Genomic DNA, 18,412 nt, shown 5'->3' with positions numbered 1-18,412 from the left:
TGATTCAAAAGTGTTATAATCTCAACAAATGGACCTAACTGTGAATCAGAATAAGTGAATCTGGATGTTACAGTTATGTGGCAAAGATGTGATATAATGGTAAAATTGCTGACTTTTGATGTATTATTTTGCCTTTATGTTGATAAAACATAAATGAACAAATTGCATTATGGTGTTTTTACTGTAATAAAACTCACCATTGAGAAAATTGAAAATGACAAATGATCAGAGAATGAACAGAAGGATTAAAGTAACATGACTGTGTTGGAGGATCAGTGGTGTGTAAAACAGAAATCCACTAAACAAGGATTAACAATCGTTAATAAATCTACAAAAATGCTGTTTGTAATGTAAACTAAATCACACATAAACATACAACAGAACGTAAGCCGGTGCCTGAATCTCCTTACAGACTGAATAAAGGAGAACAAGTCTGATAAGATGTATAACTCATTTGCCTTTTATTTTGTTTCACAGCATTGTAACCGTGAAGCACCCGGCACAGGTTACACAGAGCTACTTCTGCCAAGGCATTTTAAAATGTTCACCCGAAGCCAACTTCATACAAATCTTTTCCTTTGCGATATGAAAATACTGTCAAATAAAAAGTTAAAAACTACTTTTAAAGTTTCTTCTGCCTGTACAAACAAGTAGATTATCGATGCAAATACAATCAATTGAAAGGAAATGAGATGAGATGACATTATTAGTAACACTGATGAATGCAAATGACATGAGAAATGAAGTAGCGCATTAATAAATGCTCGATGTAAAATGAAAACAAAGGATGGAGAATGAAATCATAAACGTGAGCAAGGCCAAAAATATTACAGTACATCATCTTATCACTAAAAACAAAGTCACAAGATACAGCAGCACATTTTAAAAACAAAACTCCTTTCAGTGAAAAAAACAAACAAACAAAAAAAATCACAAGAACAAATAAAACACAGATTTTAGACTTTCACACTAGTTAGACTTTGGCTCCGTATTACACTTAATGACTTATTTTTGAGTTTGGCCACAAAAATCTTTTAAAGGTTGGTGTAATAAATACGGGTAAGAAATGTCCAGATCATATTTAACCCCAAAAACGATGGAACATTTTTTATACACATCACAACGAAAACAAACCCTATTTTAATACTGTATTTTGCAATGCAACATTATTTCAATTTCATCTAATCACACCTTATTCTCATTATTGTGACTGTGTTAAAAGTAGGGTTATTAATCGTTTCAATTTTATCGATTCCAATTCTAATTCTGCTTATCGATTTCGATTCTTATCGATTCCCAGTTTCGATTCCACAGTTGAAGTAAAACATTCAGATATCAACCTGTATGGTCATTTAGCCTGCTTATTGACTTGTTTGCAAAATATATATATATATATATGTATGAGCACCGTTTTGTGTATATTTAAACGTAGAAACACACCTTTTCTGATTTATTACAATTTGTATTATCATAGTTGAACTACATCATGGTTAAATTGCAGTTACTATAATGCAACTATGGTTAATTTGTGATTCCTGTGCTTTAATGCAAATTCTATAGCTAAACTGTGCTTACTATAGTAAAAAATATCGATAATTTTCATAAGGGCTTTTATTGAGATATCAGCAGATCATGCAACGCATGTACTTTTCTGAAAATATGCACACAGGAATTGATAAGAGGAATTCAAATTTTAATCTCAAGTATCAGATTCCTATTCCTTTCGATTCCGATCCGATTCCTAGCCTTTCGATTCCGATTCCAAATTGGAATTGATTTTCGATTCCCAACCCTAGTTAAAACTCATCTTGTCTGGACATTTTTTTTAATCACTGTACATTAAATTCAGAACAACAAATACTACACCATAATACATACTTTAAACCGTACTCTAAAAATACACTTTACAATTTAAATATCATTATTGTTGTTTTGCTTTACAGATTTTTTACACAATAAGTATCAACAATTCTTTAAATGTGTCCATTTCAGTTAACAGACACTATTATAATCTAATAAAATTAGATTTTTTTTTTAAGATAATATTAGATTTTTTTTCACAAATAACATCCTATATTTCCTTTACATTTTGAAGCGAAATAAGACCCAGACATTTCTTTACAACTCTTGTTTCTCCCACGCATACAGTGTCAAACCCACATCGATGTCATTTTGTTGAATTGGTCCTCACTACGTCAATGGCAGTTTAGGTACATAACTGACCTGGTCAGGAAATGTCACGAGTCTGGGATTAATGTGCAGGACGAACCGGAGTTCTTCAGGAGCTTTGAGAGAAAGAGAGGGAGAGGGAGAGAGAGAAAGGTGAAGAAACACGATAAATCTCTCTCTGCGAGCCACGGCCCTCTCCCTCCCATTCGGTTGGCTGTACCCTGCTGAATCTCTCGAAATGGATCTGTTGTACTCTGGCTGAGATTCTAAGGCAATGTCACATTACATATCAAAATGTACAACATCTATACATTGTGCAGTTGTGAGCGGAGGATGATGTTTGGATGAGTTGTGCCGTTCGGCAGCTCTATAGAACCGTGGCCTCCATCACTATGGTTGGATCTTCTATGTCGGCTTTGCTCTGGACCATGCGTAACTCCAGCTGGGCTGGGCTAGGTCTTCTACCGGGGCCTGCCATCTCTGAGAGTACAGGAACGAGAGACAAAGAAAAGCATGTCAATAAAACAAGTGTTATTTTTAGGGCTGTCAAACGATTAATCGTGATTAATCGCATCCAGAATAAAGGTTTGTGTTGACATAACATATGTCTATGTACTGTGCATATTCATTTTGTATTTATAAATACAAACACATACACAAGTATACATATTTAGGAAATATTTACATGCATTTATTTATATTTACCAATAATTGAAATGATATATAAATTAGGGCTGTCAAACGATTAATCGCATCCAGAATAAAGGTTTGTGTTTACATAATATATATCTGTGTACTGTGCATATTAATTTTGTATTTATAAAGACAAAACATACATACTTGTCTATAAATTTTAAATGTATTAATTTATATTTACCAATAATTGAAATTGTAAATAAAAGTTTATTAATAGTTATATTTTATATTTTTCTTAAATATATGCATTTATGTGTATGTGTTTATAAATACAAAATTAATATGCACAGAACACAGACATATATTATGTAAACACAAACTTTTATTCTGGATGCGATTAATCGCGATTAATCGTTTGACAGCCCTAATATAAATGTTTATTCATTTTTTGATTTTTCTTAAATATATGCATGGATGTGTATGTGTTAATAAATACAAAATTATTATGGACAGTACACAGACATATATTATGTAAACACAAACTTTTATTCTGGATGCGATTAATCGCGATTAATCTTTTGACAGCCCTAGTTATTTTGCACGATCATTGACCCCCATTGACTGCCATTGTATGGACACAAAACAACTGAGACATTTCTCAAAATATCTTCTTTTGTGTTCCACAGAAGAAAGAATGATATAGATGAATTTTATTTGAGATTTAGCATCACGTAATAACTGATATTTTGGCATCATGTACAAATCACAACCAACAGATAATGTGTTACCGTGAGCAAAGGAGATAGTCCTCTGAATGACGTGGTGCATAACTGAGAAAGTCTTCTCACATGCCGTCTGAGAACAAGAAAAAACAATAAAGACACACGTTACATAATGTCGTTCAGCATGTGCTCATTAAAATGCATATAACGCTATGATGTCATAACGATGCAACATGCCACACCTTCAGGTCTGTTGGGTAATGGTGGGTCCAGGCCAGCAGCATAGCGGCAAACAGATCGCCGGTGCCCACAAACACAGCGTCCACTTTTGGCACCTCTATTCGGATCCGCTGGGTCGTCCTCGTGCCGTCTGGCATCACTGCAGGAACACATACAGTAAGGCAATGATTTGCATATCTGTGACTTGGTTAGCAGTACCAGCTGTGAAAAATGTCATATTTGAATTAATTCGCTTTCAAGTAAGCGCTAATAATTCAGTATAATATCGCCCGTCAGTGATATCTTCTGCCGTTTGTCTAGTTGTTGTAAATTCATGACGCAGCAATTCTGTGACACACTTACAAATGCGCTTACTGCCAAAAGACACCAGGAATCTGTCTCCGAGACGAGGGGGAAGATCCGAGCTGGTGATGACCACGGTGTCTGGACCCATCTTATGCAGCAGATCCATCACCTGAACACACAAACACATCCCGAGATGTTTGTCATAGGACTGCTTGAATAAATTAACTTTCTGACTATGGTTGCGTTTTATTGCCTTCATTTTTGCATTCTTTACGTAAGTACATTTGAATATATAAGTGTTTCCTCTATTCGGCTTATGTTTTACATTTTTCATACAAAGCCAGAATCTATTGAAGTATGAATGATGGCAAAAGTGATGCTAGCAATTTTCCTTACAGTCTGCTGAGGTCATTTACTGTGTGTGTGCTTAAACTCACCTCCACAGCATCTTTCTCTGTGCTAATATTCTTCCCTGTCAACAGCCTGCAATGAGGAATTTGAACAAAGTTAGATGAGTTGACCATCTGTCTGATGTGCACAGCAGTAAAGATTCAAGTGTAATGCAATCGCTGGCCACCAGATGCCACTTTTCTTTCAGCAATCAGACATGTGAAGGTTTGGGCTTTTTCAGAAAGGATATATATAATAATTTCAATCAAAGCTGCTGAGCAATGGATTGTACTCACTCGGCTTCAAACTGGTTCGGTGTAATGATATCAGCCACCGGCACCACTTTATTCCTGTACACTGGATGCAGATTCTGAGGGACATACTGCAAAGAGAAACACCGAAGAGTACTATTAACAAATGAAGCACATCCTATTTCGAATGTAATTTCTTTATGAAATGCTCAAGAAAAGAAAAACAAAACAGAAAAAGACAAGTGCAAAGTGAACAGAAAAGCTTACCATTGAACCGTGGTCGCCCAGCACAGGGTCACAAACTGAGAAACAGAACAAAAGTTCAACATGTTTACTGATGTTTAACAGATGTTTAACTGATGTTTTTCCATTTTTAACAGATATTTGATATAAATACAACACAATTCAATTCAATTGAACCATTATTTATCGGAGTAATTTTGCATTTTTGTAAAGAAGATTTACAGAAAAAGAATTCAAAGTCAAGAGAAAAAAATACATAGAAATAAAAATATGACAAAATACAGGAAGAAAAAATGTACATGGTATTATCACAACATTTCCACAAGATGAACGTAAGACTCACTAACAATAAAAACACCTGTTTGTAAATGTAATAAGATCACTATTGAAGTACTATATATTATACATACACACATATATATATATATATATATACAGTATATGTGTGTGTAATATACTGTATATATGTATGTATGGACTGTATATGTGTGTGTGTGTATATATATATATATATATATATATATATATATGTGTGTGTGTGTGTGTGTGTGTATGTATGTCCAGTATGTATGTACTGTATATGTATGCATATATACGTACAGTATATGTGTGTGTGTGTGTGTGTGTGTATGTATGTATATATATATATATATATGCGTGTACACACACACACACACACACACTTTGTTGAACATGTACTTAAAACACAGTGCATACTGCAAGTATGTTACATGTTGCCACAGAGAGAGAAACTCACCGTATACAAGGTTAGGATTGGCTCTTTTCAGCTCCTGTATAATGTCAACCACCATCTCCAGAAATGATGTATCTCTAGTGTAACCTACAGCAACAGAGAGAAGAACGGCTCACACTAACATTTATTTTCTAGCAATAATTTATTTCTTGATATTTAACCAGATCTCTCTGTATGGCTTGCGTACGAAGAATTACACATAAGGGTCATAAAGATTCAAGGTTTCCAGGTTTTAAGTTTACTGATCCAAGTTAAGTATAATTCAAAATAACTATTCAAAAACAGTAATGATTTTGTCATTGGCACCTCATTTTTATGTTGTATTTTTTATAATAACCTTAAGATTAACCGCTAAAATGTTGATTTCACAGCACTACTATAAAAGATAATTGACAAAGATCATAGGAGTCTTTATTTGACCTAAAGATTTTGATTACGTGAAACGCATCATTACATCACCGACACATCAAACCATTCTTTTTAAGAGGGATATATGACAGTGAAAGATTTTCTATAATGGTATAATGCATAAAAACGCAATGACAATGGATGCAAACATGCAAATTGTCCAATTCCCCCAATAAAAGAGATTGAAAACAATTTAGTATTTAAAATCTTTAAGTGCCATATCCTTGTTGTACGAAATTACACCTTTTCCTAATCTAAAAAGGTCAGATTAATCATTCCTTTCATTTCAATTCAGCATCCCTATAATCATCAAATGTATATTTATCCCATTGTACAGTGAAGCTCCGAATGGAATCACATCAAGACATTTACACTGAAACAAATGGCCCTTGTTGCATGTAGGGCTAAATTAAATGTCAGTGAGATCCGTCCACAGCAGTGACATTTAAAACTGCCCGTATGAATGAAAACACTTTCCTTCACGAGTTAGAATGCACAAAAACACCATGTAAATAAAACCAAACTTTTTTTGCAGAAGGGTCTAAACTGTGCATCGTCAGGGATGATGGTTTGTCCCTCTGGTAGATATATCCTACACATTGACTTTACATTTCTGACACATCTGACCTTCACCGCCTTTACAAAGTCACAACGTGTCACAAAATCGCACTGCGACAGACACAAGGAAGGTGAACATTGATCAAATGAAGGATCTGACAATATGAACCAAGGGAGCGAAAAATGATCACTTTGATTAATTCTTCTCGAAGTTTTATTTTCCAAATGGCTTTTCAGGACCTCTGTATAGGATACACAAGCTTTCACTTTTTTAAGTGAAAGCTGAACGAGGACATGAGGGCAGATTCAGTTGCCGGGCAGAGGTTATGTCTGGAGAGCAATGTGAAATCTGGATGGCACACTGCAAAAAATGACTTTCTTAATTAGTGTTTTTCTCTTGTTTTCCAGTACAAATGTCTAAAAATTCTTGAATCAAGATGCATTTTCTTGATGAGCGAAATCACCTCAGAAAATATGAAAATTCAGTGAATATTTGCTTAGAACATGGCGTAAGAAAAATAATCTTGAATTAAGGTTTGCCTTTTTCTTATTCACTAAATTCAAGATGATTTTTCTTACCCCATTGGCAGCTTATTTTGCTTGTTTTAAGTACAAATTCACTGAAATTTCATATTTTTATTCTAAAAACAAGACTTATTTTCTTGGGTTTTCTTATAACCTTGATTCAAGAATCTTTAGACATTTGTACTGCAAAACAAGACAAACATACTAAGTAAGAAAGTCATTTTTTGCAGTGCATGGCTCTCTTGTTCTCGCATTTTCTCCTTTTCCCTTCATCCGTTCTGCTCTCTTCTGCTCTCAAGGAGAGTTTGTGCACTAGAGACTTCTCGCCTGCTAGCACACTCAATGGAGCACAACGTCTCCGTCGGCAGGCCAGACCCGCGACTCTATGGCCACGTGTCCTCTACGTTCCCCCGGTGCTGATTAGGAGCGTCGGGAGAGAAAGAGAGACTTTTCTCCTCCGTCTCTGACTCATGGTCATTCAACACAAAACTACTGAACACGTCCAGAACTGGCTGTGCAAAAATCACTGCCACAATGATGAATACTCTGTCCAGGTTAAAAGTCTACTCCCATGTCCCATGGCCCGAGTTCCATCAATTCCATCAATGTCAGTGGGATTCTGAGTTTTATGGGAAATTGTTTGGCAGAACAAGCCACACGGTTTGCAGAAATCACTCATGTTCATAACACAAAGAGTGTTTCGTTTCATTTTTATATTTAGCATCATTGGTTTAATTGAGATTTAACAACATGCCAGCAAGCTATTTTCTAAGCCAAGATTAATATTTGCCATTAAAGATCTTTTATTAACCATGAACGACAAAAAAACCCACATTCTCTTATAAGTTTGACATCTGGCAGCATTTTGGTTTTCCAGTCACTCAAATAATGGAAAAATGTTAACCGTAACATAACAGTAAGTTAAGAGTAGGGCTGTGCAATATACAGAAATGATCGAAATATCGCACATGTGCATATCGCAATATGCATATCGTGATGGTTTGCGATAAATGAGCTATTTAATTCTTCGGAAAGTTATGTATGGTCAAAGTTTTAGGTCGATGCGGATAGTATAGTATCTATCTGGCACGCGGATGTTAGTTGGGATATGCGTGCGTGTGCATGATAGCGTGCGCGTGCTCTGGCGCAAGTCAATCAACAATCCGCGGCGCGAAGCTAAATTTGTTTGATTTATTTTTGTTTATTTACAAAATGTCAGATTTGTTTAATGCAACAGTAAAACATGGCTGTTCACTTTCAGAAGTTGTAGTGATGCTTTCTTTTTCCTAAAATAATGTGAAATATATGTTGGTTATATAATTTCTTTAATATATTTTAATACAATTTAAATTGATTTTAGAAAAAGAAATACCGTACCGCATATCGCATTATTTGGCATGCTATCGCATATCGCATTTTACCTCAATATCGCACAGCCCTAGTTAAGAGCAAGGATGATGATGATGTCGTTCAGACGTCTACTAAAGTGTCTACTAAAGGTGTGCAATAATTGCGATTATCTAAAAGAATTGTGATCAGATTATTATTGAATATTATTTTAATATGATCATTTTAATTGTAACAGCTCTATAGACACAAGTTCATTTCCGGTGTTTGCTGCTCACCTGTGAGTACGTAGTCATAGTGGTTAACATTGTTGAGTTTGATCCCCTCATACAAGACGTGAAGCTCGTCCGCTGTCAACACCTGCCCCTTCCAGTGAGCGTAACCTAGATAATGACAGGTCAAAGGTCAAACGCACTCAATTACATCTGCAATACAAATCAGATACGCAAAGTGAACACCGATGGCAACGAGGCTGTACCATTCTGAACCTCATTCACACACGTCTGCCTCGGTCTATTCTGTCATACATATAAACGCTGGATTGTGGACCAAACCCCCTTTGATCGTCAGAGGGCACTGCTGTGGCTGTGATGTCACAATTCAGGTGAGTCACCCAGCTGGTCACATGGTTTGTTTCTTGTTGCTAAGAAACAGGACAGAGGAAAGCCTAAGGCGATGGATGAAAAAGACGCATCGGCATGTGTGTGCATTTTGTGATAAGACCGGTGTCTGTCGTCATCGTTTTCTGCTGTAGCAATTCTCCGATTGCCCCTCTGCTGTAAAAACACGCAAACTTCTAATCCACATCATTTCGCCCACACGCTTCATGCAGATATTTCACGCCGAATCGCGATCGCAATTCAGAAACGGCTGCAAACGCATGAGCCGTTTCTTCCCATGAGGCTTTGTTAGCATAGTGGAACATCAATGGACAAAGCGCCACAACCTGCGAGTAAACTTCCAATGCAAATACTAAAGACAAAGAGACATGCTCCAGTTTGGACATCACTGTAGTAGAACGTACTTGAGTTCATTACAAAGATGCTGAACAACCAAAAAGTGCTGAATGAATACAGGCAAAAAAAACCTGTGTAACACTGATAACATCTGCCGTGTTTTTAACAAGAACCTCATTCTAAATATAGCAAAGAAAGAAAAGAACCAGAATGTCTCATGGGCTTTGAAGGAATAGTTGACACAAAAATGAAAATTCTCCCATAATTTCACACCCTCGTGTAGGGTTGGGAATCGAAAATCAATTCCAATTTGGAATCGGAATCGAAAGGCTAGGAATCGGATCGGAATCGAAAGGAATAGGAATCGGATACTTGAGATTAAAATTAAAATTATTGAAATTTTGAAATTAAAATTCCTCTTATCAATTCCTGTGTGCATACTTTCAGAAAAGTACATGCGTTGCATGATCTGCTGATATCTCAATAAAAGCCCTTATGAAAATTATCGATATTTTTTACTATAGTAAGGATAGTTTAGCTATAGAATTTGCATTAAAGCACAGGAATCACAAATTAACCATAGTTGCATTATAGTAACTGCAGTTTAACCATGATGTAGTCCAATTATGATAATACAAATTGTAATAAATCAGAAAAGGTGTGTTTCTATGTGTAAATATACACAAAACGGTGCTCATAAATATATATATATTTAGCAAACAAGTCAATAAGCAGGCTAAATAACCATACAGGTTGATATCTAAATGTTTTACTTCAACTGTGGAATCGAAACTGGGAATCGATAAGAATCGAAATCGATAAGCAGAATCAGAATTGGAATCGGAATCGATAAAATTGAAACGATTCCCAACCCTACCCTCGTGTCATCCCTTCAGTTGAACAAAGTTTTATCAAAATAAATGTTAAATGTGTTAAAGCTGCAAGCACATACATTCACAATAAAGTGAAAATAAAAACAAGGACACGTTGATCATTTTGAATCTTATTGCGTGTCTTGTAACAAAATATCATATCACAAATAATCACAAGAAACACAAGAAGCATTTGACGTAACAGACAACATATTTGAATTTAGCACTCGGATATGTTTGTTTTAGTTTTGATAAGCTAAAACATTAACAGTTTTTTCTCAAAAACCTAATGATTTGCTTTAGAAGACATTCATTAACCCTCTTTGTGCAGTTATGAGTTTCAACATTTTGAGACGTACAGTATTTGTGCATAAAGTGAAAAAAAGGTTTAATTGAAGAAGGTTAGTAGTAGGCTATAAATGGGATGACATGGCGTTGGGAACTGATGAAAAAAATTTCACTTTTGGGTGAACTATTCCTTTAACAATAGGACACATTTAACTGCTAATCTAATGAATAAACAGTACAAACTTAACATTTAAAAAAGGAATAATAAAAAATTATATACCCAAAACGGACCATTTGGTCTTTTTTTAAAGTTTTTGCCAGACAGTACAATGTAGAGAGAAAGGAAATAATGAGATGAGAGAGAGGCGTACAGGAGCCTGGATCGAACTTGGGTCAACTGTCTACTAGACCACTGCTGTCAACCAACACAGCCCATTTAAAAAAATTATACGCCAGGCATTTAGATATGATATTAAGAAGCACAGATTAAAAAAAAAACACCACAGCGACACCTCTATAGTTGGTAAAAGGGATAGTTCACCCCCCCAAAACATTCTGTCATCATTTACTCACCCTAAATGTGTTCCAAAGCTATATAAATGTATTTGTTTTGTTGAAGACAAAAGAAGATATTTTGAAGAATATGGCAAACCAATAAGTTCTGGGGCACCAATGAAGTTCGTCTTTCTACTATGGTAGTCAATAGTGCCCCAGAAGTGTTTGGTTACAAACATTCTTCAAAATTTCTTTCTTTGTGTTCACCACAATAAGAAAATTGATATAGGTTTGAAACAACTATTCTGGGTGAGTAAATATTGACAGAATATTTATTTTTGGGTGAACTATTCCTTTAACGGGATAAGGGGAATTCTGTCATCATTTACTCACCCTCAGGTTGTTCCAAACCTGTATAAATTTCTTTGTTCTGCTAAACACAAAGTAAGGTATTTGGAAAAATGTCAGACTCCCATAGTATTATCATCCCTACTACGGCAGTAAATGGGGATGAGATCTGTTTGGTTACTGACATTCTTTCAAATATCTTCCCAAAATCAAATTTGTGTGACATTAAACATGTTTTGAGACCCCCCGGCGTCTTCGGAGCACAAATAAAGATATTTAGGTGACATCCGTATTTAAATGGACCAATTTAACGGTGTCTTTCAACGTCATGTGGGTGAGTAAAACAAAATCACACAAATTTGATTTTGGGATGAACTTACCCTTTAAGGTTGTCTTGTTTTAAGCAATTACAGATTGCAAGCGTGTTGCCGTGTTGTGAATGGTCTGTCTTATCCTGCGAGACATTCAATACCCCGATCCTTGGAAATTAACCAGAAAACGATTTGCATTTAGTCGGAAGTAAAGTTTGCTTACTGCTGGTTCCATTAAAACCCACATGCTGATGTAAAACCAGAACTAAAAAACAAAAACAAGTAACATTATTAACATAGAGAGGTTATGGTTCTGAATCAGAAGGGAAAAATGAAACAAAGGGCTATTCTTTTTACTTTTCAATGGAAACATCTGGTGGTCAACAACCACCAAAGCATAAAACTTTTTCACACCCTCATGTCGTTCAAACCTGTACAGTATATGAAGTATATGACTCTTTCCTCTGTAAAACACAAAGGATATTTTGAGAAATGTCTCAGTGGTTTTGTGTCCATACAATGGAAGTCAATACGTGTCAATGTTGTTTCATTACAAACATTCTTCAAAATATCGTCTTTTGTTTTCCGAAGAAAGAAAGTCATACAGGTTTAAAGGGGTCATATGGCGCAAATTCGTGTTTTTCTGTGTCTTTGGTGTGTTATAAGTTGCCCATGCATGTATTAGACATGTAAAATTGCAAAAATGAAAGTTTCGGAAGAAAAGATGCATTCTATCTAAAAGCGAATGCTCACCCAGACCTGACTGAAACACCTCGTGTAACCACACCCCCACAAATCTACGTCAGTTCGTGGAATGATTTGACTAAGACCGCCCAAATGTATACGCAAGTAAGGTGGGCGTACTTGTAAATCTCATTGTATCGTCGCCGCCGCAAAAAGTTTCGTTGCGAAAAGAAAGCCTCTTTGTTTGCCCTTCCAAAAGATGAGACAACTAAAAACAAATGGTTACATTTTATTTACAATCCGAATATTCAAGTGTGTGCAGCGCATTTCACAGATGATTGCTTCATGAACCTGGGAGAGATCAAGGCCGGCTGTGCACGAAAGCTTTGTTAAAAAGTGGGGCCATTCCAACCATTACAACTTCGCAAGGACAATCAGGCACTTCAGATTCGCAGCCTGTAAGTATATTTTCATTGTAAAAGACTTTGTTGTGGACTAACACGAGTTGAGTTTGTCATGTGTTTGTAGCGCATGTTGTTTCTTTGTGTGATATGCAAATGCAGACACGCGCGAAACGTGAAAAAAGACAACATAAGTCCTAATAATCAGTAATTATGTTCCAACTAGAGGCAACAAATGTCGTGTTTATAATGGGGTTTATTGTCTTTGTTGAGTCGCGACGAGACATGGCGTAACACTGGTTGATCACTAACGGCAAATCTTTATAACGCCGTATATAAAAGGTAAAACAGTTAGCTATAGTTTTTAACTATTTAACTTTTTTTTTTTAAAACCTTACCAATCCTTTAAATCCTGCTCAAGCTGCGCTGGCAAAGTTGATGTATTGGCTTGATCATCTTCACTTTCCGGATCAGATTCGGGCTTGAATTGATAAGGAAAGTACAGATGACGTTTTATCACCGGTCAGAACAATTGCTTGGGAACATGATGTTACGTATATGGTAAGAGGCGTTACATTTCCGTCACACGCTTTCAGTATTCGACCAATCACTACGCACTGGTTAACTGGCCAATCATAGCACACCTCGCTTTTCAGAGCGATGAGCTTTGTAAAAAATCTGTGCGTTTCAGAGAGGCGGGGCAAAGAGGAGATACAAACATGCAAGGTATGTGGAAAATACAGCGTTTCTTAACCTTAATAGTGTATACACATTGCATTACATCTAAAACAAACCATAATATTCGTTTAAGTCCTGTCATATGACTCCTTTATAGTGACATGAGGGTGAGTAGACATGTGCCCGGTTAACCGCGGTTACCACCAAATCCTGCTGAAACCGAGCTGGCTGCGATAATGCAAGGTATCGTTTATTTTATTGATGCGTAGCTTGTCCGTGAAGCACGTCTCTGGGATCAGTATGAAATGCTGCTCGATCTAAAAGCAGTGCGAGTTTGAGTCGCTTATAATGTGCATTTGAAAAAGCAACACCAGTCAAACATGATCATTATAAATATACTTTATTATCATAAAAATACCTGATGACGCTTGAGTAATGGTGATAAAAACATGTCCTTAGGCATTTCCTACTACTACGTGTGTTATGGTCTTCTTCTGCAGTGCGTATTTGGAGTTTCTGCAAGAGAGCGCCCTCTGGCTTTCGGATGCAGCAGCATTTTACCGTACTTCACTCACAAGTTGTGCATAAATCACGTGATATATATTTTCAGTTAACCGGGCATATGTCTAAGGGTGAGTAAATGATTGAAGAATTAAAATTTTTGGGTGAACTGGCACTTTAAACTCCGACATGAAATCTACAAAACCTGATCAAAATCTCTCTACCCTTCTCAATAAAGAGGCACTCAAATTCCATTAGCTATGCTGACAGTGGCTCTTTCAGGAATATAAAGTCAGCCGGTTGCGTACGAGTCCTGCTATAGGCTTAAACGTTTCTATAAAAACAAACTCTAGTGGCTAAAAACGTTATGGCCCTGAGGAGAAGAGAGCAACGGAGCGAAGCGGGAGACCAGTCACAGGGCAACATCCTAGAGAAGGTTGTGCCACATGTTGTTTAGACCACTGATCCGAGACCAGTTTAGGTTATTCTACTTATATGTGGTAGAAAATTGAATGTGTCTATAGAGGCTGGTCCAGAATCAGTGTTTAGCAGCGACGGACACACGTACAGATTTCTTTATTAGCGTCACACTCCCCTGTCTGCTATTGGTCGATGAAACAGATAGCCCTGAATGCCACAAACCTCTGGTTTGGTCAGGATGATCAGAGTCAGATGTTGTGATAGCGTCAAAGAGCCACAGTGTTTACAGTTTTAAAGAAGTTAACTAAAGAATGGATTAGATTATACATATTGAAGTTGAAGAAATTTGTCCAGACAACAATATTAAAAACATGCAAAAAGCCCTTCAAGCAATGACACTTTTCTTCTTCTCTTTCACAGATTGGGAATGATGTCATAAGGAAGAAATGATACAGCGTTATGACATCACAACATGCTCCAATAGCTTATCAATGTATATTACATAATAATAACTTAATAATGAAATAATCACTTTTAGAATCTGAACAGTTTTTGTCTGAATAAGTAAATCACATAGGCCTAGGTACTTAAACCTAAAAATACTTTCACAGAAGATCAGTACACCCTACCTGTGTGGTTAGAAAATTGAACAGAGTTGATAGAGTCCACCTCAAAGCCCAAGACCTGCAGAGACAAAAAAAAACATTTATAAAAGTATTTCATTTAGGAAATGGTTTTTAACTACAAATGGCATAATCACCGGGGTTTGTGCAATAAAGACTTTAACCATAAGACATAAAGCTGGTTGACCTTATTTAACCCTGATGTTCGATTTTTAGGAATCTATTCTACTATTCAGGAAGCATAGTGATTTTTTTTCACCCTAATTATGAACAAAATTCTCCATGTGTGAAAAATGACTTATGTTACGGTTTTCAGAAACCCTAGATATACAATGTAACAAATTGAATCGATCCATGTGATGATTCATAACATAATCAATTTTCACATAGAGCCATATTGATCAGAAAAAATAAGAATAACAATCACTGTGCATAAGCAATGTATTTTAAAATCACATAATAAAAGTCACTTGTCTGTTTGGAATACAACAATATGTGCCTACGGAGTTTTGATTAGGTAACATATTAAAATGACACTATATTACAACAGTAACATTTTAATAAAATAGACAGATTTATAAATGTTGGCCGTTTCACACGACGTCATATTGATCAGAAAGAAAAGCTACTAATATACTGTCGCGATAAACCGACGATAAATATCACGTGATTTATGCACAGCTTTTGAGTGAAGTACGGGAAAATGCTGATGCATCCGAAAGCCAGAGGGCGCTCTCGTGCGGAAACTCCAAATACGCACTGCAGAAGAAGACCATAACACACGTAGTAGTAGGAAATGCCTAAGGACATGCTTTTATCACCATTACTCAAGCCTCATCAGGTATTTTTATGATAATAAAGTATATTTATAATGATCATGTTTGACGGGTGTTGCTTTTTCAAATGCACATTACAAGCGACTCAAACTCGCACTGCTTTTAGATCGAGCAGCATTTCCTACTGATCCCAAAGCCGTGCTTCACGGACAAGCTACGCATTAAAAAATATCGACACACTGCATATCACAACCAGCTTGATTTCAATAGGATTTAGTGGTATCGCGATAAATTATCGTGACGCCTCTACTTTAAATAATATGTGATAACATACTCAAAATAACGTATTAAGTTAGCAGTATATAAAATAATTTTAAAATGACTATTATTTTATTACACGTGCAGCTTTTTGAAACCAGGGCTCATCTCACTAATTGTGACGATTCCCCATTCAAACTCGCTGACTCAAAGTTTAAACGACGACCATATGAATAAAACGTCATTTGTCGCGTCATAAAGGCACGAAGAGAAGGGAATCCACGACCTCGCGCGATTGAGGGGATGTAAGAGTCGTTAAAAAAAAGTCACGATTTGGCAGGAATTGAATCCCCCCGGCCGTGACGTCAGCCTGGGAAACGTAAGACAGCTCGAGCATGCAGAAGAAAGAAGACAGTCGCTTTCTGATAGCATGACAGCTGGAGCCATTCAAAAACTAATGAGCCGGATTTCATCCTTTGGAAGCATCGCGATCCCTCATGCCAAACGAACTTTCGGAAATCGACATTGAGTGATTTGCGAATTATTTCAGGAGATGATGAACGGCGGTGTCATTTCTGCTAAGAATGACAGTCGCCGTGTCGCAAGAGGGTTGTGCCGATTTAACCTGCTGGCAGCCCCCGTGTTGTGATTACACGAGCTGTCTAGATATACACGCGTTATTTCCTCGTGATATAAGTTTATATGTTGCAATCGCATTACTTGTTTGACCCAAGTTATTTGTACAACCCCCTGGAGAACCTATCAGCACAATGCAACAAGCATGCAGCGGACAGTTCTGGGGTAACGTAAACGTATGCTCATACAATCGTCTAGATTCAAAATAAGGGTCTTCATTCATATATATATATATAAGTAGACATGATTATGCATAAACGGCATGCATGTTACAAAGCAGCAAACGACAGAAACTGACCATGTGACCTTTGCACATCAGCATGCTGTCATGCTCCTTTAACAACAATTTTCAAGAAAGGGACGCTTGAGCATTTGCCGCTAACGTACAATAAGCCGTTCTCACCTGTAAGGGAAAGGATGCAGATTTATTTCCCACGTATCCTCTCACGACATGACTCTGAATCGACAGCACTCTGCACTCCATGTCGCGCGCAGTCAAAGTTGTTTTAAACGCTCCAGAATGTCACGCGATTTAGGAGGTCGAGAGGCTGCGCGAGGTGCAGCGGCAATCCGGAGGGGTGCTTTTCTCCTCTATTTTTTAAATTCCGAATTTGGATCCGCGATGGCAAATTCAGCAGCCAGACAGAGAAATGAAGGACATCCACACTGGAGACGTTCATTGGTGAGCGCAGCTACTCAGGCATCCTGAGGGGGCACCTAAATTTACTGACATCACGACTACGGTCGCACCGCAGCGCTTGTTGTCGCTTTTTTTTGGAGACGTAGGCTATATTTATCATACGTTTCAGATAGAAAAGACGGATTTCAAGAGAGACGATTATAAAAGAAATCGGTGACAAACAACAACAATATTTATATGCGAAGATCTAGATTTTCTGCATGTAGGCTATTGGACGTGTGGGCATATGTTGGTATTAAAGGTGATGTCAATGTTTTTATTTATGTTATTTTATCTATGTTTAAAACCGATTTAGTTTGTATATCCCCCAAGAAATTATATTTTATAAAACGACAAAAAAAAATAAAACTAGGAAGCGGGGTCCTTCAACAGAGAGACGCTCTAAAAACCTCCAATCAGAACCGCGGTCAGCGGTGACGTCAGGCCATGCATGAGTGATGTTTGACGTCATCGGTGTCGGTAACCTGTCGTGTCTATGCCGCCTCTCTCATTAGAGGCAATGATCACTGTTGAAAAACTTTAACTCTGTTTATGGACAAAACTTTATTTCGTTTCTGTGTTCCATTTGGGTAAAATTAGTCTTTATTCTGGTTAGGCTAGAATAAATACGTAAAAAAGTAAATTACAATACTAATTATATAGCCTAATTTACATTTTTAAAACCATCTTGTTCTATAATCGGTAACGTTAATTGTATTCAGAATTGCTGTGCCAAATGGCTTATGTTCTTTCCGTCCACCTAAAATATTCTGACTCATACCACAGCCTCTGGTTATTATTCAACTATTTTTGAACAAGTGGGCAAGGCTTCAGGGACATTTCATTTTCAATGCCGTGTTGCCTACCTGGCATTGAGGTCAGAGTAGTTTGTCTGGCTCTGTATGTCCACTAAAAAAGCTCTTTATTATTCTTTAAAAAATCTTTATAATTTCAGATG

General features: G+C 36.7%; 1 protein-coding gene across 1 annotated transcript; it reads right to left on the bottom strand.

Moving 5' to 3' along the window:
- Nucleotides 1-209: 209 nt before the first annotated feature.
- Nucleotides 210-17,470, bottom strand: pdxkb (pyridoxal (pyridoxine, vitamin B6) kinase b). Its single transcript, XM_057330969.1, has 11 exons — nt 17,179-17,470; nt 15,112-15,166; nt 8,807-8,911; nt 5,694-5,777; nt 4,961-4,995; nt 4,739-4,824; nt 4,490-4,535; nt 4,110-4,221; nt 3,770-3,906; nt 3,594-3,660; nt 210-2,649 (listed from the first exon to the last, which is right to left on the bottom strand). Exons 1-11 carry the CDS (start codon nt 17,257-17,259, stop codon nt 2,537-2,539), a joined length of 921 nt encoding a protein of 306 aa, XP_057186952.1. The 5' UTR covers nt 17,260-17,470; the 3' UTR covers nt 210-2,536.
- Nucleotides 17,471-18,412: the final 942 nt, after the last annotated feature.

This window comes from Triplophysa rosa, linkage group LG4, assembly GCF_024868665.1.
Source record: "Triplophysa rosa linkage group LG4, Trosa_1v2, whole genome shotgun sequence".
NCBI lineage: Eukaryota > Metazoa > Chordata > Actinopteri > Cypriniformes > Nemacheilidae > Triplophysa > Triplophysa rosa.
Note: the sequence above shows the minus strand (reverse complement) of the source record. Positions and strands in the feature narration are given on the sequence as shown.